The sequence below is a fragment of the Tachypleus tridentatus genome, chromosome 13, assembly GCF_004210375.1.
Source record: "Tachypleus tridentatus isolate NWPU-2018 chromosome 13, ASM421037v1, whole genome shotgun sequence".
In the NCBI taxonomy this organism is placed as follows: domain Eukaryota; kingdom Metazoa; phylum Arthropoda; class Merostomata; order Xiphosura; family Limulidae; genus Tachypleus; species Tachypleus tridentatus.
Genome location: NC_134837.1, coordinates 227,353,085 through 227,375,520, shown reverse-complemented (window position 1 = coordinate 227,375,520; position 22,436 = coordinate 227,353,085). Strand labels below are relative to the sequence as shown.

Below are 22,436 nucleotides of genomic sequence, written 5' to 3'. Positions count from 1 at the left end.
ACATTAACGACGCGTAAAACCAAAATTAAAACATTTTCTTAACAAAATAAATGAAACAGAACTATTCTCCTATTCTTTCAATAGCTCACAATAATAGATTTAACCGTTAAACGTAAACAAGACGATCAATTTTGTATATTATTTGGAATAAACTGAATATAAGTCAAACTAAGCCTTCCAAGTATATAAACATAGCTAATGAAAACATTGTACTGGTCGCAAAGATTATACCTGTGGAAAACTCCTGACTCAGCGCTTTTAATAAGTTTCGTCTTTTAATGAATTAAGTTATTAGAACGTTATGGAACTAAAATACCTGGTTATTACTCAATTATAATTCATATTTTAGTTCTAACTTAAAACTAAATAAACAAACATATGTGTGTTGTTAAATAACTTATAAACATTGTTTATAAGCGAACATAGTTATAAGTATATAAAGATAATTCTATGTGTGTGTGTTTTTTTTTTATAGCAAAGCCACATCGGGCTATCTGCTGAGTCCATAATTCTATATGTATTTAACAGTTTTTGCGACGTTTTAATAAGAGACATATTTTGTTAAAATATGTTTTACTGACAGGAGCATCCATATATAATGACATTTTTGGAAGTATATAATTATTATTTTATCTACATTTTAAAATTTCACGTCAGAATAAACTCTTTAAATGTGAGAGTGTTGGTTGGAATAAGCTACTATTCGCTTGCGAATCATCCAGAATAATAGTTCATTTGACTTGGCAGCCACTAGAGGACGCCGAAAACGTGACGTATCATTACCCGAAGGCTTACTGAGATATAAATGGAATTAGAAATGCTCTCTGGGAAGGAGATCGACACATTGCATTTCACGAGTAGCTGTACTTTTCGAACATCCTTTACATTTGCAGTGCACAGGAGAGATGAGGGTTACCATGACAACCTTGTAGTCGATATGTGGCTTCATGATGATCAAGATATTTTAATCTTTGGTTATGTAGCGATGAAGACAAGAAGCTAGTGCCCTTTGTGTTCTAGCGTATCCTTGTACAGGTTATCACGCGCTGTTAAGAGTCGCTGGTGGAAGGACTTTAGTGCTTAAGCCAGCTTCCATGCACAGTACAAAACTACAAGCTCAGCAGGTGCGGCCGCTCGTAAGACGGTCTGTACAACGTTTAATGCGACTTATGCCTTCAGTTCTCCTACCGCTTTTCATTTTCTGCCTCATTTTTGTAACCTTACTTCAGATTGCAGTTATTCACGTGAATAGACGTGCGCAGTACGCAACAAAGCAACAAAGCATTGCAGTAACTTCTCCTGCATCCGTACTTTACAAGAATAGTGCGACAGATACCGTATCAAACTCGCAAACTAATCCTCTAGCGCTGACGAAGCAGGAACCCCTGAGGATAGCCGCTATCTTGGATAATAAGGCTCCGTCCATCAGGAATAATAAGATGATACTTCAAACTCATATAAACTCTGCACAGTTGCGTTATTTAGTGGAGTTATTATCTTATAAACAAAACCAATGGAAATGCACGACAACAACAAAGGGGAAAAAATGTACTATTAAACAAGAATTTGCTCGATTTCTCTTGGTCAAGGACAAAACCGAAACAAAAACGTATATAACTTACAATGATCTCGATTTGCATGAATCGGAGAACAACTTAACGAATAACCTGGGTATAAGGCAAAATAATCGACTTTTGTATACAGAAGACAACAATATTTTATGTTCTCCTGTGCCTTTTAGTCTAGGTAAGAGATTACAGTTTCTCGCATTCTTCTGTGTCTTCTAGTATAAATAAGATGTTACAATGCTTTATGTTATTCGTGTTATAGTATAGACAAGATGTAACATTGTGTGTTGCCCTGTGTTTTCTAAAGTCAGGTAATACTTTTTTACGTATTTATTATTGTATATAATAAAATAGTACATTTAGTTGTATTTTCCTCTTTTGTTTTCTAATCTAAATAAAGTGCTATATATCGTTCTGTTTTTCTAGTGTGGGTAAGGTCTTAAATTATCTCTATTTTCCTGTTTTTTTTTTTTTTTTTTTGGTTCAGGTAAGTTATTAAAGTGTTTTGCGTTTTTCTGTTTATTATAGTCCGGTTAAGGTATCAAAATTTCTAATGTTATTCTGTGCTTTTACAATACGTACGTACTTATGGTTCTTTGTGTTACTTTATGCTTTCCAGTGTATGCAAAATATTACAGATGTGTAGGTTATTCTAATTTTTTTGTTCAGATTTATAGGTTATCCTCATTTTTTATTCAGATTTATAGGTTATCCTGATTTGTGTTTTATTCACTATGTAAGACGTTTGTTTCCTGTGTTATTCTGTGGATTGGGAGGATTCTACAGATTCTTGTGTTTTTTGTATCTTGTAGTCTAGAAAGACCATTACAGCGTATTGTGTTTCTTCCAGTTTAGGTAAAATATGAGTTTCTTGTGGTTTGATTTTTCTTCTCGTTTAAGTGAAATATTACATTTTCCTATATTCTTCTCTTTATTCTAGCCTACAATAGATGTTCCTACTTTTTGTGTTCCCCTATGCCTTTTAGTATCTATAAAATTATTCCATGTTATTTTGTACCTTGGGGTGTTAGTGAAATGCCACAATAATTTGTATTCCTTGTATCATCTCGTTTAAAGATGTTAGTGTTTTGTAATAATTGTTTATCTTCTAGTCCAAAGAGGTTCTTACAGTGTTTTATGTTTAATCGCTTATTCAAGCAGTAGTACTTTAGGTATGATGTTTTAAGTTCTTGTATTCTCTTGTATGTTATATTCCATTTAAGACGTTACAGAATTTTATCCTGTAACAATTTTCTGTAATTGAAGTAGGAGTTACAATTTCATCTATTATTCTATGTGTACTTTGTCTGGTTTGTGATGATTTCCGTATTTTCTAAAACAGGGGTGGCCAAACTTGCTTAATGTAAGATCCACATACGATAAACTTCAGATGTTTGAGAGCCGCATGACATGAACAAATATTACACATACGTTTTTATTGTTAGATGCGCATTGTGTTACATATATTTTATGTAAGTATTAATAAATACATGTATGTAATAATATTTATTCACATGTGTAGTTTTTAACTGTTAATATGTATTAGTTTCAATAATCACCAAGTACATATATATATATATATATGTACCAAATGTTTTCAAAATCCTAGCTGATTATTGTTTTAACTATATTGAGCGTATTTAAAACGGTAATGAACTACGGAAACATCTAAAAAAAATGCATTAAATGAGACAGCCAAAAATAAAAATAAAAGGGGTAAAAACAGATATTTTTAATGATATTTATTTGTCTTAGTAAATATGTGGTGAAAACATCGGGAAAATACGTAAAACAATAAAATTAGAGATACTTTAATCAGAATCAACCTTACAAAATGTTAGTCTTATCATAATATTTTTTTGACACAAACAGACATTGATACAATTATTAGGCTATTTACTACTAGTAGAGGTCTTGTGAGTTTCCATCTTCGTTGTGAGTCATTGAAATTCCGACTGATATGTTGTCATGGTTGTATAAATTAGCTCCTTCAGGTATTGACTGGTAAAGATTGCACAATGCTTTTACTTCACAAACTTCATTACAAAGTATTGTGATTCACAGCAGTATGTTGTGCTGAAAATTGAGATGAATCACACACTAGTTTTCTTCAGTTCAGGATATTTTATTTTTGGAACTTCCTTCCAGAACTCAATTGTAGAATGCGATTTATGGATCATCTTTAGACCCAGTTCCTCCTGTAAATCTATTAGTTCCATTTCTACAACAGATGATTCTCTAACCAGAGGTTCGAGAATTGGACAACCATCATTGATGAGTGGATTTACAAGAAAGGCGAAGCAGGGCTTCAGCTTCTGGAAGTCCTCAATCCTGTCTAGGAAATTATCAAGCAGTCCTTGTAATCTATCTTTGTATTCTTCCAGTTTGTGATATTTCAATATCAGGAAATGTACTTACTCTCCTTTTGAGACTGGGAAAGTAACTGAAGCTTCTTGACAATATGTTTCTTTGAAAGAGTCTTATTTTATTCTGAAAGTTGAAAATTGTCTGAGTAATATCAGAAACAATCTTATCCTTCCCCTAGAGTGCCAAGTTGAGTGTTGTAGATGATTCACTACATCAGTGAGGAACATTACATCTTGCATCCATTCATCATTTTCCAGTTGAGGATGGAATCTGTTTTTTCTTTAAGAAAAGGAATAATAGGCTCAAACAGATTCACAAACCTATTTAAGACATTGCAGGTTGACAGCCACTTCAGAATGCACTAGAAAGAGACATCACTGGATTTATCTTCAAGCTCCAGTTTTTCAATAGAAATTTTGAACCTTTGGTGGGTCTTCCCATTTAAGCGTATGAAATTGATAATTTCAAGAACAAATTTCATAACATTTTTACACTTGAAGTATCTGGCTGCCAGGTGTGCATGGTGAATAATGCAATGACCAGGTAGAAACTTTGGAAGATTGAGATCACTTTTTGTAAGTGCAATTAATACTGCATTTTCTCCCACCATTGCAAATGCTTCATTTCTTGCAACACTGACGAGTTTATCCAGTGGAATATCAGCATTTGTTAAGGCTCTGTCAGCGCATTTTAAATGTTAACACCACGAGTTGTTTCTTTTAGTGCCACTAAGTCCAATATTTCTTCTTTCACAGTTACATTAGAGGAAACATAACGAACAAATATAGTTAATTGTGGGTTGTCTTGTATGTCTGTAGATTCGTCAAGGGCTAAGCTTAATGCAAGGTAATGCTTAAAATCATTTTTCTTGCAACATCAGCACTGATCTAGGAGATACGTCTCTCTGTAGTGTGGCATGAAGCTGGTGTTTGCGCTATTAGTCACTGAAGTTTTGTGTGATTCGGATCTAACACTGCAAGAACTTTAGCTATATTCTTCTAAACAAATTCACCATCAGAATATGGGCGGTTACACAAGCAATATTCCATGATATAACAAAACTAGCTTCAGTTATTGTATCAACTTCCTTACTGAACGCTGTCAACAGTGTCTGCTGGCTATTGAGTGATGATTTTAACATAGTTAACTTGCATTTCCGTAATTCTGATTTATGTGGATAATCAGAGGAAACGTTTTGTGATTTGTTTCATAGTGGCGTTTCAAGTTATTGGTTTTGTAATGACCGAGTAACACATTACAGATAATACACAAAGGCTTAGCTCCTTTAACGGTGAATGCAAAATCTTCCTCTCACTCTGGTTTAAAATTTCTGTTTTCATCTTCATACTTGCGCTTCTTACAATTTGATGTCGCCATCTTTTTCCACAAAATGTTCACAGACATTTTTAAAAAATTAAAGTGAAAAGAAACAATAAGCTCCAACACGCGCAACGCAACCAAACTCTACAGCGCCCAGTATCACACTAACACTCCGCTAATTTCACTTCCCGCATCAAAGCCACACACGCCACAATCACGCGATCGCGAGCCATGCCCACGAAAACTAACATTGTTAGCACCGACTTATACGATTACTGAGTCTCCAGCACAATTCCTTGGTAATTCTTGCTGATCCGAAATTTCTTTAATCTTTAACTTAAATCTAGCATTAAAATTAGGATTTAAATTCCTAAGTATATTTACTCACCATGAACATTAAACTTTGGTTTTCATCCAGGGGACTCTCAGTTTATACTCGGTAAATAATTATAAAGATTGAAAGTTTTTATTTACCTTTTATATTAATTATCAAACAAAAAGGAGCCGAACCAACATATTTCCGCGACTTGCACATTATATGTCAAAGAGCCGCAGTTTGACCACTTCATTTTATAATCTAAGTAGTGGTTATAATTTTTGTGTTATTTTTCGAGTCCTTTGTATTAAAGTCTCTTATGATTTTTGCATATTCGGTAACCCAACTAATACATACAGTTGATTCTGTTATTATTTGTGTCTTATTCTGGAAATGATGTTTTGTAAGTTGCATATCTTCCATACCTCAAATAGGAGTTATGGTTTCTTGTGTTATTCGATGTGCGCGTGTATGGATATAATGTTTTGGTGTCTTATGATTTTTGTATCGTCTGTAACCCACGTAGTACTTATATTTGATGTTATTATTTTTTATTACAGTGTCTTGTGGTATCCACATATTCTATATTCCAAGTAGGATTTACAACTTCTTTTGTTATTCTTCGTGTCATTCTCTGGATTTAGTGTTATAGTGTCTTCTGATGTCTGTACGTTTCATAACACAAGTAGGCAGTACCGGATCAAGGCGATCGTAGGCCCAAGCAACCTTCTGTTCGTAGGCCCTACCAGTCGTATAAGTTCAACCAAAAGTTAAATGAATTATAGATTTTTTTTTTAAAGTATACATCGCCGTAGTGGCGCAAACGCTGTACGAATTAACATCTTTATTAATACTATATTAATACCCTGTAATATATTAGTATATCAATAGCATACTAATACTCTATAATATATTGAATTATATTAAAAATGGCTTAGTATGAAATAAATTATGGAATAAAAAAGCCTTTTTAGTGAAATACATTTATGTGAATGGAATACACAAACTAATGCGTATAAACAAAATATATCGTATAACTTAAAGATGTAATAAAGTTTTTACAGTAAAATGTGTATTTCATTTTTTTATGCTTTTTGGCCCTCTAAGATTAGCTTTTAAGGAAAATTTTTATGGACCCGTAATTTTCGTAGGCCCTCAAATTCTCGTACGTCCTGCGTTGTGCCTAATAAATAATATGGTTCTGCAACTAGAAGCTATGTTTTTTTTTGTATATTTTTCGTGTCCTTGTATGAAAATGATGTTACGTTTTCTTAATATTATTTTGTATTCTGTAACAAGTAGGAGTTACAGTTGAGTATATAGGCCGTACGGTTACGTGACCGTAGTAAACACGGCAAGAGTTTGCGGCAGTATAGAACATAAACATTACACTGCACAACAAAGTTTTTGCTTCTTGAACACTGTTGGGTGTTCCTTATAGACATTTGGCTGCTGATCACTAAAATCACATCCTAATTTGCCCATCATGTACTGTTTCATTGAAATCTTCAGTTTTGTCATGTTTTTTCTTATATTTGTGTCCAAAAAATTTCGTTTCTGTAAGAGACCTATGAACAGTGTTTTATGCAGTCTGGGCATGTCCAGGCATGAAATCAGGCCAGGTTAGAAGCTGTTCTGTGGAAGTATGCAGCCCGGGCATGCCTGGACAGGCCGGAGCCAGCTTGACACTGTCTCAGCAGGCTATAAAAGTGACTTGCATACACAGATGCTGCTCATTGGATTAATATAGACCTTATAGTGTGTACGTATTGTTTCAGAATATAGCATTGCCTCAGTAGCACTGTAACGAGTAAGTTAAATGTTATAGACGTTTTACAGGACGATTGGTGTCGGTTAATATGTCTCGTCAATGTCGTAACAGCCGTAATACATTCTGCTATATTTGTGGCGAGCATACGCTTGTTCATCAGGGACGCTCAATGACTGCTCTTGTGAAGAAAGCATATCATATGTACTTCGGCTGTAAAATTGGTGCTCAAGACCAGGAATGGGCGCCTCACATTTGTTGTGCGACATGTGCTGTCTGAGAGCTTGGCTCAGAGGCACTCGAAAGACAATGCCGTTTGCTGTCCAGATGATATGGCGAGAACAGAAAGATCATGTGACGGACTGTTACTTCTGTTTGACTAATGTGTCTGGTTTCTCTGCCAAAAACAAGAAGTCAGTTGAATACTCTAATCTGCCTTGGACTTCTTCCCCACAAATCTCGGTGCTGTCAGTGACGAACACAGTGAAGGGTTTCACCAGGACATTGCTACAATGGAAAAACGATATTAGGGCAACTGGAATCCGTCAATGCTTGCTGACTACTGTTGGACACTGCAACGTGATGCACCTGACATTGAATACAAATGAAAATCAGGAAAAAAAAAACACTTTTAATTATGTTGAACTTAATAGCGTATTAGAAACATAAACGCAATTAAATACGTTGTTGCCGGTAAACAGTTAACTGTCTATTTCTCAGAGTTTCTACGTGATGAAGCAAAACCAAAACTATATTTGTACATACCCACCAGGTACCTGTCACAATCAACAAAAACTTTTCAGGAAGCAAAACTTTTCAAAAAAATTGTTGTACAGTGACTTATTTGTGTAAACATGGCCTTCCCTAAACAATCACATAGTTCTTATTGTTTTCACGAATTTATTGGCAAATTAGAAAATACTTGCGAATCAAGATATGAAGAGAAGTGCAAAAAAGTAGGCCTTGACACGATAAATCCTTATTCCATCCCGTCAGCATTGAGTATCACGCTGGATGCCAGTAAATTTAACCCACATCGCTAACCCCGGATTAAAGCATGAGCTTACCGGGCTGAAGTTCAGGGCCTCACACTAATTAGGAGGCTTCAACCTATGAACATTGCAAATGGATTACCCGAACTAAGCATACAAACCATAAGTTGTGAATATAGATACTGTAAGTTATTTGGTACTGACAATATATTTATTACACTAGAAATAAATTCAAGGCCAATAAAAACCTTGAATGTTTACGAGTATTTCGTGGCCGGTTGGGAACGCAATGTCAGACTGGAAAGTGTGTAAGACGTCCATTTACATATCTTACTCGAGGGTAAGTCGAAGTTGTTCTTAGTGACTAGTGGCCTAGTTCTAATAGGGTCGCGGGTTCGCGCCCGAGTCGCGCTAAACATGCTCGCCCTCCCAGCCGTGGGGTATAATGTGACGGTCAATCCCACTATTCGTTGGTAAAAGAGTAGCCTATGACTGCTGCCTTAGTCTTACACTGCTAAATTAGGGACGGCTAGCACAGATAGCCCTCGAGTAGCTTTGTGCGAAATTCCCAAACAAACAAACAAACTTAGTGACTAGGCAGGCCTATTGTTTATGTTGTCAGTGGTAAATTTATAATTTAGACATACTACATCTTACTGTATTGCATTTTAAGTTCTGGTGTTTTGTAAGACCACTTTCTTCATTGCACATTACCATATATTTTTCACAAATAATCCCTGGATTTTAAGACCACTTATCTTGACAAGCCACATTTTTGATAAAACGTTATTATTTTCCACTGAACCTTTCCACCTATCACTACTTGTACGGGCCTGTTTCATTGTATTTACATTATGGGATACATCAAACATTTACAAGCTACAGATTTTATCAAGATTTGTCCAATATAATTGTTGCAGGATATATTGTATATACAAGTAGTGTTAACCAGATATAAGGTGGGAGCGACGTAATATATCTATCAGTTTTGTCAATGCTGTTCTGGTCTACACGTTTTACTGCTGCTGTCCCTTTAACTCTACATTACGGTTCTTTTGGAAACGTCTTCTGTAACTCCGGATTCTTTGTCTGGTTGCTTGTACAACTAGCTGTCATACAGTTAATTGTTACTTAATACCAAATTAAAATACCAGCAACTACGTCATAATTGTTAGTTTGTTTCTCTGCTACGTCCAAAATGGCAGTTTTGGCTTGCCGGTAGAATATGCATGTATGACATTGCGCGCATAGGTTCTATGATATTCTTTGTTTCCAAGTACATGAATGATGTTAGAGAGTTTTGTGAGTTTTGGATATCCTATGATCCAAAGACGAGTTATGTTTTTATGCTATTCTTTGTTTTCTATTTTTGGTATAGTGTTATAGTGTTTTGTACTTTATAGCTTCTACAACTCGGGTAAGAATTACGGTATCTTCTGATAATCTTGTAGTTTTACTCTTTTTATGATACTGAAGTGTTCTGTAATTTCTGTATCCTCTAGAGGTAAGCTAATTTGGAGTTGCGGTTTCTTATGTTACTCTTTGTGTCATTTGTCTTGACATGATGTTACAGGGTCTTCTGGTTTATGTACCTTCTTAGCCTAAGTAGAAGTTATAGATGTTTTCTATTCTTTGTGTTCTGACCTCGTATAATGTTTCATCAGTGTAATGTAAGAGTTAGGAGTTACGGTGTGTAAAGCTATTCCTTTTGTTGTAGTCTTAATATGATATTTCAGATACTTGTCAGTTCTTTATCTTCAAAACCCAATTAGAAGCTTCAGTTCTTATATTAGTCTCTGTGTCCTAGTCTGTGTATTATTTTACAGCGTTTCCTGATTTCTGTATTTTTTTTAACTGAAGTAAGAAATATGCTTTCTCTTTTTGTTATGTATGTGTTAATCGGGATATGTTTTTTTTCCGGTATTTTCAATAATTCAAGTGGGTGTTACACTTTTTGCTCTTCTTTATGTAATAGTCTGGGTATCATGTTACAATGTGTTGTAATTTATGTACCTCCTGTAGTGCACATAGGAGTTATATTTTTTTGTATTTCTCTTCGTTTCTTTGTCTTGTTATGATATTGCGTCGTCTTGTGATTTCTGTATCATCTGTAAAATAAGTAAGAGCTACAGTTTCATCTGTTATTTTATGAGTTTTACCTACGGTATTATGTTACAGTGTCTTATGTTTTTTGTAACTTCAGTAACCGAGATAGAATAAATGGTGTTTGCTCTTTTTCTTATAATCCTAATCTGAGTAAGATATAAAAGTGTTTTGATATTTCTACAACCCAAGTAGGAGATACAGCTCCATCTGTTATTCTTTGGTTTGTAGTTGGCTATGATATTAGTGTCTTATTATTTCTTTATTGTCTACACCTGAAGTAGGAATTAAAGTTTCTCTTGACATTCACAGCGTCTTTTTCAGATTATGTGTTGTTCTTGTCCTTCTCTCAGTTTGTCTTGAGATTTTTATACATTCTGTAATTCAAGAAAGAGTTACCCTTTCTTCTGTGTGTCCTTGTCTGAATATGTTGTTACAGTTTTTGGTGATTTCTGTATCTTCTTTATAATCCAAGTAGTAGCTAGGAATTTTTGTGTTACTGTTCAACAATATCTCTGGTCGATTTACCAGATATATTGAAGGTAGTGACTTCATCCTCTGATTATTTGTTTCCTAGTCTGGTTATGATGTTACAGTGGATTTTGATTACTGTATTTTCCATAACCCAAGTAGAAGTTGAGGTTCTTATACTATTCCTTGTATCCTAGCCTGAATATTATGTTATAGTGCCGCATAACGTCTTCAACTTTTATGGATGAAGTAGCAATTACGGCCCCTTTTGTTATCGTCTTAGTCTTGGCTGAATATGATGTTACAGTGTCTTACAATTTCTGTATTTTCTATAGCCCAACTAGGAGTTACGTTTTGCTTTCTTATTTTTAATGTCTTGACCTTGGTGTGATATTACACTATCTTATGATATTGATAACTTTTGTTACTCAAGTTGGAGTTATGATTTTTGTTCTTCATCAGTGTCTTTTTTCGTTTCATTAACATTTTTAAATTTTCACTGTTCTTCACACAGGTTAGATTATTTCCCCTTTATATGTTCTTCTGGACCTTTAGTCTTGATAAGATGTTACATCTTCTTCAGTTTCCAGATGTTTTTTGAATAACTACCAGATGTACAGTGCTGTGCTCCTTTAAATAATGGGAACATTTTTTCGACGTCATAGAAGAGAAAGTATGAAAATTCCCGTACGTATTTTAGTTAAAGTAACATCTTCGTCAGTCATAGTTTTAATATATATAAATTTTCAATACCCGCGTTTCAGTAATACGTACACCTATGGTTGAGACTGAATCACTTTGAACTGCATGATTAATTAAGAAAGCAGTATTTGACCTAAAGATGAAACCATTTTGCGCGTATGCTTTTATATTACTGAATAAAAACTCGAACTGTACGTCAGAAGTTTTGTCAGGTAGAAGACACATTATCAGTTGGAGAATAATAATTATTTTATGGTGTGAACTCAATATTATCCTGAAACCATTTAACTTTTTGTATGGTGTTTTTCGAGTATTCTTTTGAAACAGTTTATCTGTCTGTACGATGTACAGATATAAATATCTGTATGATGCAATCTCAATATTATTGTGAAACCGTTTAGCTATGTTTGTTTTCTTCAACCAATCACATATCATAAGAGTCTGGTTTAGTAATTCTAAGAACTTGTGATTGAAAGTAAGGCTGAATTTACAATATGTTAACTGCGTTATATCTATTATATCAAGTGCCAACGAAGCCGTTTTCCCAATATCAGAGTTTATCAAGCCGGTTTGAAAACGAGAGATATACTGGTGGTTGAGATGCTATTCATATTACAAAACTGCTCGAAAAATAAATAATAGACTTTGTATCGCATTCCTTATGTATTGAAGATGGGAAACTTAAACAAATAGAGGACAAGGAAAATAAAACTATGAAGCGTGAATTTAATGCATATATTTATTTATTTGAAGATAAACTCTGATAAAGCAACGAATTGTATTCTGTACGGCTTATATCAGCACTCACACGTGGCGTCGCGTAGTTTCTGAATACAGGTGTTATATTCATAAAAGATGCGAACAATAACAACATGTACACTGTCAGTTCTTGTGCTTTGAAATGCCTTTTACTCACGACCGCATCCTATGTTTAATAAGTGAAGGGAGGGAATAAAGAGTGAAAAACTATTATTTCGTGCGCTCAACTTATTATTTCGAAAGCGAGAGTCACTAAATCAAGCAGAGTTCACATGCGAAACCGTTAGTGATACGGCAGTTTAAAGCACGAGATATTATTTTCCTCCACGTTCACTTTTTGGCATCCGCAAATATGAAGTATTAATGCTACCAGTTAATTATTGTGAATTATTCATTGAAACAAGCTGTTTAAAACACTAGAAAATAAATGTGAAGCCCAACTGATAATTCGACTTAGTACTTGTCATTGCGTAACACCGGTTTCGGGAAATTTCATCTTTTATCAGAAACCCTGGAAAAGAACAAATCGAAAGGACTGTTTTTTCTTGGACAAAAGAGGGCACAACCCCTTAATGGGCCGCCAGCTCTTGGGCTGGAATGAAACGATGAAAAAAGCCTTGTATTTATTATTTTTTTTCTCTAAATTTTATCGTATGACTTATATATTAACATAGACCGTGTAACCAACAAAGTCACGCAATTGGTCAGGACTACATTAGTAATTATAGGATTAAATAGAAGTATCCGTTCTTGAAAAGCCTCGCCTATATGATAACTAATAACACTTCGCTTACTAATAAAATATTATCTATCAAATGTTACGATGAAATGACGCCCAACATACTTAGAATAAAATTAAAAAAAACTATAAAAATGAAATAAAAATATAATTAGATTAGTACAGAAGCGAACAATAGGGTGTGATAAGTACAAGTTATCTGCTAAGCTTAATATTACCTTGAATGTCCTAATGATTAAGGTGCTAAACTCGCAATTTGAAGATCACAGGTTCGAATCTCCATTACTTAATATGCTTGTACTTTCAGCCGCGGAGGTGTAGTAACATGATGGATAATTCTACTATTCGTTGATAAAAGAGTAGCTCATGAATTAGAGGTGGATGGTGTTGCTATCTCTCCGGTCTATCACTACTAAATTGGTGACGGCTAGAGCAGATATTCTTTTTGTATTTTTTTGCGAAATTCAAAAGAAATCAAACCGAACTTGATGTTTCAGTTTCCACAATAATGAAACCGGCTGTGGCTTAGATAAGACTATGTTTTTGGTTTTAAGTTCTTTTATCAGGGTTTTCTGTTTAAAAGACGATGTTTTGTCAAACGTTTGTTAAATCTTTATTGAAAGGGTAGCCTGACATGACCTGGTGGTTAAGGCACTTAACTCGCAATCTGGGGGTCGCAAAGATTAATCTCTGTATTGAACATGCTTTCCCTTACAACTGTGGGGTATTGTAACCTGTTCAGTAATCTTGTTTTTCGTTCGTAAACAGTAGTCAAAGTGTTAGAAGTGGATGATCTTGACTAGCTGCTTTTCTTCTCGTGTATAACTTCTAAATTTGGAATGGCTAGTGCAGTAACCCTCGAGTTGCTTTGAGTGAAGTTTAGATGCTAGTGTTAATTGAAAGTTTTTGTTTTATGCACGTAGCTGCACAAAAGTCAAATCTTAATTGTTAGCATCATAAGTTGTTAGGTTTATCTTTAGGCTACATGTTTCTTTGTTTGAAGTTAAGCACAAAGCAACACAATGTGTTATCTGTGCTCTGCCCACCATGAATATTAAAACCTGGATTCTAGCGTTGTAAGTCCTCAGACATATCGCTATGTCTCTCGGGGCTGAGCTACCTAAAGGGATTAAAATAAAGGGAGCTATAACTGAAAGTAATCATAAAAGATGTAACAATCATACAATGATTGTTTTGGTAGTGTTTTTTATTTTCATTTTTAACCGTGAGACGGGGTTTTACTTTGAGAATCCAGAAAATATATTCAAAGATAAACTCAAAAAATGTCTAACATGAGGAATAAAAATTTCACTGCGAGGTGATAACACGTTTAATTTTTCGTCACGTGATGTTTATATGTGCAATTCTCTTCGATCGAATCTGCTGATTCTTCAAGTGATATATATTTACGCTGCCGTTATTTGAAACAACTGTTCAATTGGTAATTATCTCTCGATTTAATAAAATAAATAAGATATGATAAAAGTGAATGTATTGTTTTACGTTATTTATTTCTAGCTAGGTGTGGAATTATTGATGTCTGACGCACTTTCGTTGGCTAATTTAGTAATCCTTATCCTGACTTAATAATTTCCATTCCTAGATATATACTGCAAATGTATGTATTTCTAACCAACTATCAAAGACAAAATTATTCGCTAAAATAACATGGTTTAAAAAGTAAAAATAAAAATACAGCAGCGAAATTGCTCATTAACAGAATATAGCAGATTTGGTTTTGCTGAAAATTTCAAGTGAAAAATGTAATCGATTATAACAAAACTCAAACAAATATATACAAACAGGTGATCGAACCTATATATATATTAAAAATTCTTAAAATAGTAATAACGAATATCCTTTATTATAAGGTTCTTCACTTCAGATATTACTGGGTTTCTCTGTATTTGTTTCATGCAATGAAGCAAAATTGAAACCAGGAAGAATTGAAAACGCGTGTCTCTTTTTGCTTTGTAAATGTTTTAATTGATTGAACTGTGTCTTATCTTCCACTTCATAAGATTCAATTTGTAAATACTTGTGTTATGTTAAAGGTCTCATGAAGGTCAGATTTTTTTTTTTCATTTTTGGTTAAAATATGGCGATTTACGTTTTTAATTAAAAGAAAGTTCCTTAGTGATCTTTCTTCTGTAATGTAGTAATATTTCAAAAATGTTTGAAGGACATATTTTCGTCAACTAAGCTGCAGCATCTCGAAAATTGTACGTCTCAAATTTCACTTAATTGACTGGCAAGTACAAAATCTAATGATACTTTTGAACCGTATAAACTGGCTTTTAAAGATTTGATCTTGAAATAAATGTGTTTACGCCTATACGATGAGGTATTAAAATTTCAACAGTTTATAGATTTTCTAATAAAATAAATTACACATTTCTAAATTACTAGAGCTGATATCCATGTGGCAGGAGTGACATATTACTAATTTGTACAAAAGTTGCGATGTTTGAAAGATTCTGTCAATGTAGGGGTAAATCCACTTTATTAAATTATATAGCATTTGTCTACCCAAAGAGAAATATTATATAAATGTAAAAATTTTGTTTGCTTCGTGTAAAGCTACATAACGAGCTATCGAAAGTCCGACCACCACCTGGAATCGAACCTTGATTTGGACCTTGTAATCGTGAAAATACTTCTGACAGCGAGGGTCAAATGTTAAAGACGAAATACACGAGATGTTTCACCCAGTGAATACTGATTCAAATTTTTAAGTTATGTAGATGCTGTTTTGCAGTGAAAAATGATGAATAAACAACCAGAAAACAGCAGTAAAAACAAACTTTCAACACGTTTAAGGCATAATTTTTATTCTTACACTAATAACTTTACAAGTGTGGTTTTATTTAACAAAGTAATTCTTTGTCTGACTTAAAGTAGAATGATATAACTTGCATGCTATGAAAAAATAATGATATGTACATTACCATAATTAATGTTTTTTGTGTATGTGGGGGTAATGGAGTGGCTGGGGTGGCTTTACTCATTGTTCTTAGTACGTTTGAAATATACAAATATAAAGGTAGGGTTTCTATTCGTGTAGGTTAAAGAATAAAATACCTCAAACAACAAACCAGAGAAGTTGAACTGGTAATGATATCAAGCACGTAAACGAAACGTCGTACAACCATCGTCTGAGTTACCTTGTATGAAGCATCGTTTCGGTTAGTGCAGTTGCCCGCATAATATCTTGAAATAAAATGTTTTGTTTGTTTGCTATTAAGCACAAAGCTATCCGCACTTTGTCCGCCGCAAGTAATAATATACACCCGCAGATTGTATTCTCAAGACAACTGGTATGGGTATTAAAACTTTAATTAAAATAAAGTGTAAAACAACGTTTTGACCTTCTTAGGTCACCTTCAGATTAATAAAGAGGGTTTGCAAACGTTGATCTGTACTTTATTTTAATTTAAGTTTTAATACCCATATCAGTTGTCTTGAGAATACATTTTACTTCAAGCCACCGAGGGGTGGAGGATGCTTATATAATATTTAAGCCTATCAGGTTTTACTACTTTTTCAGATTGTGTAAGAAACCCTCTTATTAGAATTTTTGTAGAAGATGGCTCGTTCGTTACTCGTCATGAACGAAGTAGGAACGTTTAGGTCGTAGGATCATGCACACAGTGTTTTTTTTAATTATATACGTATAAATACTACCAATCAATTTAAAACTTCATAGTCTAAACAGTTTTACCTAAGCATATCCAGTATACCCAATCTTTGTAAAAAAACGGAATAAATTTTTGTTCGCATGTTTAGTTTTTCAGTAATAACACACAGTTATTATGAAGTCCACACCAGGATGTCCACGATCGACAGTGGATAGTCGTCAAGCTGACGGAAAATATCCTTGACTCGTTTCCCACATTCCTTCATTTCAGTCTCCGAGGGTATATTTGTTCGGCTATTTATATCTGTTTTCTTGCCCAATCAATGATGACGAGAAAACCCACTTGTAGAGAAAAATATATATGTAAAAAACGGCTGGTTTGGGTTGAGAAAATTTTTATGTAGAGGAGCGAACAACGTTTCGATCTTCTTTGGTCATCGTGAACCTGAAGATGACCGAAGAAGATCGAAACGTTGTTCGCTCCTCTACATAAAAATTTTCTCAACCCAAACCAGCCGTTTTTTACATATATATTTTTCTTGCTCAAGAATTCAAATATTTGTTTATTGCACAAGACGACTAGATTAAATCCCATTTTAAACTTTATTGAAAAATAACAGTTTTGATAAGCAAAATTTTATGTATCTACTTGTTTACAAGATCGGATCATTACATGAATATGCAATTATGAAAGTCTTCGAGTATTTTAGTTTTATCATTTTGTTCCGGGTCCGGCATAGCCAAGCGTATTAAGGCGTTCGACTCGTAATCCGAGGGTCGCGACTTCGAATCCCGGTCGCACCAAACATGTTCGCCTTCCCAGCCGTGGGGGCGTTATAATGTTACGGTCAATCCCACTATTCGTTGGTAAAAGAGTTGGCGGTGGGTGGTGATGATTAGCTGCCCTCCCTCTAGTCTTACACTGCTAAATTAGGGACGGCTAGCGCAGATAACCCTCGAGTAGCTTTGCGCGAAATTGAAAAACAAACAGTCATTTTGTGCAAAACGTAACGTAATACACCAGATTGGCTTTAATTATATTCTTTCACTATTTTTCATTTCGTTATATTTTCTTCTTTCATATCACATCTATTTTTATTAAAGCAACGTTTTTTTTTCTACATTTGCAACAACAAAATATTGTAAAAGTTTTAATATTTTGTTCCTTTCTTTAGTATGTTTGCTGTTTTATGTTTTGCACTTTTAACGTTGTATGGCGTGATTGCTTCTTTGAATGATTCCATGATCCTTTTCAGTGGCGTAAGAAGCAAGTTAGTCTGGGAACGAGGTCTTCCATTTTTAAATATCTTTTTTTAATTTACCTCTTATTTCCTTTTTCATATAATTGTCTTTTTTTAGTTTGTGTTTCTGTTATTACATTAGTGTTTGTTATTGCTGTTGATTAGTTCTCTTTATTGTATTCAACGATTTAGCTGCCATATAAATATAACCAGCAGAATCTTTGCTATTTTATCTTTCACTCGATCATTTCTTTAATTATATTTTAATCTTGTCCTAGTGTATCATAGGTAATTTTCTTTAATTAATTGTGAAAAATAAAAGTAAATACATCAGAGGTTTACATATAAAAAGAACGAATTTAATATATATCTCAGTCACTGTTGCATTAGTCTTGAAACAGATCTCAGCCTGAGGAAGGTTACTATATATTGTTTCGTAGACTATTATGAAATAAATCAAATAAAAATTTTAATTTACAGGTATTAACATCAGATTTGTTAATTTTACAGTAGGAACATTTTCAAATTCAAAGTGGCCGTATTGTGTACTTAATTTAAACATTTTAGGCATATATTTCGTTTAATGCTGTCTGGGATTAAAATTAGAAGCAAATTATTGTGAATTACAGGTAGCATTAAACGGTCATTAAAGTACAGATATTTTTCGTAATGAAACTATCTAGTATATAATTATCAAAACACGTTAGGCTTAGTAAGGCACAACAATACGTAGAATTTAATATGGTTTAATATTTCATTTATTTATTTATCATTTAACTTGGAGTAAGTTATTCACAATATTTTTCCCATTACTAGTTTGGATTTCATATTTTTAAGTATCAAGGATTACTATTACAGTCTGCTCGTCATTTTGACATAAAATGTTTATTAAACATCTAATACTTAGTAAATATTTGTCATTTAACGTGTAATTTTTAACATCATAATTTGGATATATTAATAGAGTTTAAAACAACTTTGTCTCTAATGATCCAGCCCAGATGAATATTTCTGCTATTGAAAAAAAGACCTCTTGACAACAAAGGATATATCTCAAATGTTACTCTTACATGCATTTGATTTTGAATCTGAACTGTAAAATAAGATGAATGTAAGAAAAAGTAATTTTTATTAATACATTTAGGCCTATTGGTTTTTGTTACTAGTTTTTGGCATTTAGTTTCTTCAAGTAAGCTAGTTCCCTGCACAAGAGGCCTTTCGGTCAATACCAGAATTTCTTAGTTGGGCTGGACGATGTTTTTCTGAAACATTGTTGATGTATACAATGCAATACTTTAAAAGTTAAGGTTTTAAACAACAATAGCTGTCAAAGCATTAAAAACAATATCTTTTAGCATTAAACCGCAACATTTTAAAGTATTATAATCTGCTTGTCAGAGAAACTTTTGTTTCTCATCATGCCTGTCAGTACCTATTTAAAAATTATGATAGAAGACCAACTGTCAGCACCTATTTAAAATTCATAGTAGAAAAACCAACTGTCAGCACATATTTAAAAATCATAGTAGGAAAACCAACTGTCATAACAGCAAAAAAAATCTAGTTAGGCCTCGTTAATCTTACAGAGCAACAACATTTTTTTGTAAAGCTGGTGGAGCATTCAAGCTTCTCATAAGCAGCGCAAGGGTGGATCTATCTGCATTGTTTCCACTAAAAGGTAGCGTTATAGGCTCTTTAGGTTACAGTTGAGCTAGCGAGAAACTGTTAATGAAGTTGAAAATATCTGCATCTTTGTTTTACAGGAAAGTAATATACTCTGGAGAATGGGCAAATATTCAGTCTTGAATAAAGTTGAAGTGAAGAAACAGTGAAAAGTTTGAGTTTACAAAAACTGTTTTGTGAAGAGTATGTACAGTACTGTGCAAAAGTGTCAGAAAAAAAGCCAAATTTATATTCTGGGCTGCTTTCAAAGACCAACGGAAGGTAAATCACAGGTGAAACATCATCCTTTTTATCTTTTCATATTTAGTACAACAGAAACTCAGTGGAAGTGCTTAAGTTCAGCAAACACTTAATATTGTGTGTCCCCCGTTTGTTTGAATAACTGTAGATAGTCCTTCAGGTATTGTTGCAACATATTTAATCAAAGTGCCCTTTGGGATTTTACTCCAAATGTTTGTAATACATTCCCATAAAGTTTTTTTTTTTGAAGTAAATATTGATTTGACAAGTTTCTGATCTATCAAATCCAAGATGAATTCAGTTGGGTTGGGATCAGAGCTCTGTGATGGCCATTGCATCATTTGAACGATTCCAGCAGCTTCTTTATTAGCTAATAAATTTCTGCATAGGTTGGATGAGTGTCTAGGGTCATTAACTTCTTGGTAGTAGAATACTTTACCAATAATTCGTAAATTACTGGGTATACTATGACGAATCAGTATCTGCTGGTACACTTGCTGTTCCATTATCCCATATATTTTGCAGAACAGCACTCCTAAACCATCACAAAGCCTCGCTCATGCTTCATGGTAGGTGCTATGCATTGAGGTAACTATCTTTTGCTTTTCTTGCGCCTGATATACAACCTACGCTTTGAACAAGATATTTAAAACTTGGATTCATCCGTCCACAACACACTTTTCCAATCATCAACAGTCCAGTTTTTGCATTTTTAGTCTCTTGATAATACTTGTAGATGAAAGTATAGGTTTTTAAACTGCTACACAACCAAATAATTCATTCTCATTGAATCTTCATGATACTGTAGATCTGAACACTTTTCTTTCATGTGATACATGGTCGTTTTTCTCATGCTTGAGATTAGTGGCAATTTTCCTTCTTTCCCGAAGGCTGCATAAACAAAGATATTTAACATCAGTATCATTGAATTTAGGTGTTTTGCTTCTTTCTTTCTTATTTCACATGTTTATGTCTCTGTCTTACGATCTAGGGTGTACTTGACAGTATTAAGGGAACATTTTAACTATGTTGCGATTTGTCGGAGAATCCAATGATCATCATGTGATGTTTTTATGCGAAGTCTTTGCTCTACTTACAATTATCAACGCTTTTTAGCTGTGACATGGCAATAAAATTTAATATATAGGGTTATATACTGTGTGTTCATTCAAACAAAACCCTTATGAAACCTCCTTGGTACAAGTAATGTGTATGTGTTTTTCATATAAAATAACTACATCGTACCATCTGGAATTCTAAAGCATGATAAATATTCTCATCCTGGCTCATTCAATTGTCAACAGAGACCAGTGAAGCATTACCATATTGTTGAAATTTACATTCTGTAATGGCACAGAAGAATTAACCACTAAAATGGAAAGAATAGCAACATACTATCATGTCCTAACACTTCAATAAGTACTTCCACTACTCTTCAATAAGTAGAATACCGTATAATCCACTACTCTTCAATAAGTAGAGTGCTGTATCATCCACTACTCTTCAATAAGTTGAGTACTGCATCATCCACTACTCTTCAATAAGAAGAATGCATTAAAGGCTTTTCCATATTTATTAAGCTTACAATAAGCTTTGTTTAATCAAGTATATAAGACTAGATTTCGAAAGTTAATATGCAATACTTCATTTGTTAGTAATTGCCATAAAAGTTTTGAAGCAATTTCATTGCTAACTGGGTTAATTATATCCACATTTAAATTGTCTGTTAGCTGTGAGAGCTCATTATAAGTGAATTAGTGGTATTTTTATGTATTTCATAAGCAATGAAATGTTCTATTTTTTATTATTTTGAGTTTCATAAAATCCTACACTACAACTGGTAGCTGAGCTGCACGTCTTAGAGTTTATAACTCTAAATATCGGGTTTCGATACAAGCAGTGGGCACAGCACAGATAACCCATTTTATAACTTTATACTTGATAACAAATCGTTAAACCTTATTAGTTATAACATTTGAAATAGTGTTTGAATATTTATATATAAATGACATATAGATATCATTTAAATTAAAGTTTTGTTGGTAAAGACTTTTATACGATATTGAGTTCCTGTATTATAATTTTAATTTATTCTACCTAAACTTAGCCATTCTTTAAACACCACTTCTGACATTCATTCCATTTTCTTCTCATTGTTATTTGATTTTACTCCTATATACAATGTTAGCTTATCCCTAAATGTTGCTATTGTTATTACTGGTTATGTTTCATTTTAAATTAGCTACCTGCCCAAACGTAACCACGTCTTGTATGGCTCTTCTAATACGAATCTTTAAATGTGTTGTGTGTTACAGTTTCTTTTACAATGCTGATTTACTACCTAGATAGCACTGCCTTTATATTCAACTGAATTAATTATGGTCTTATCAAAAGCTAATTAGTCAGTATGGTAATTATAGAACTAACTGAATTATTTTATTTTCCTTTTTTTATACCTTTCAACTTATAATATTTTCAATATGCTCTTAACAAATAACTGGCTCAAGTAAGATTGGACAGTACGCATGGT

The 22,436-nt window shown here is 33.5% G+C and overlaps 1 protein-coding gene across 3 annotated transcripts in view; it reads left to right on the top strand.

The window, feature by feature from the left end:
• Positions 1–804: 804 nt before the first annotated feature.
• Positions 805–22,436, top strand: part of LOC143238713 (beta-1,4-N-acetylgalactosaminyltransferase bre-4-like) — a 52,943-nt gene continuing 31,311 nt past the window's right edge. The window contains exons 1-2 of one of the 3 annotated variants that reach the window (XM_076479179.1): positions 17,995–18,030; positions 19,747–19,927. In XM_076479179.1, the coding sequence (XP_076335294.1) occupies positions 19,852–19,927 (76 nt within the window). In that variant the 5' untranslated portion in view covers positions 17,995–18,030; positions 19,747–19,851. Of the gene's footprint in view, positions 1,747–17,994; positions 18,031–19,746; positions 19,928–22,436 lie in introns of those variants that run through there. The other 2 variants (XM_076479178.1, XM_076479177.1) reach the window with 2 other exon arrangements.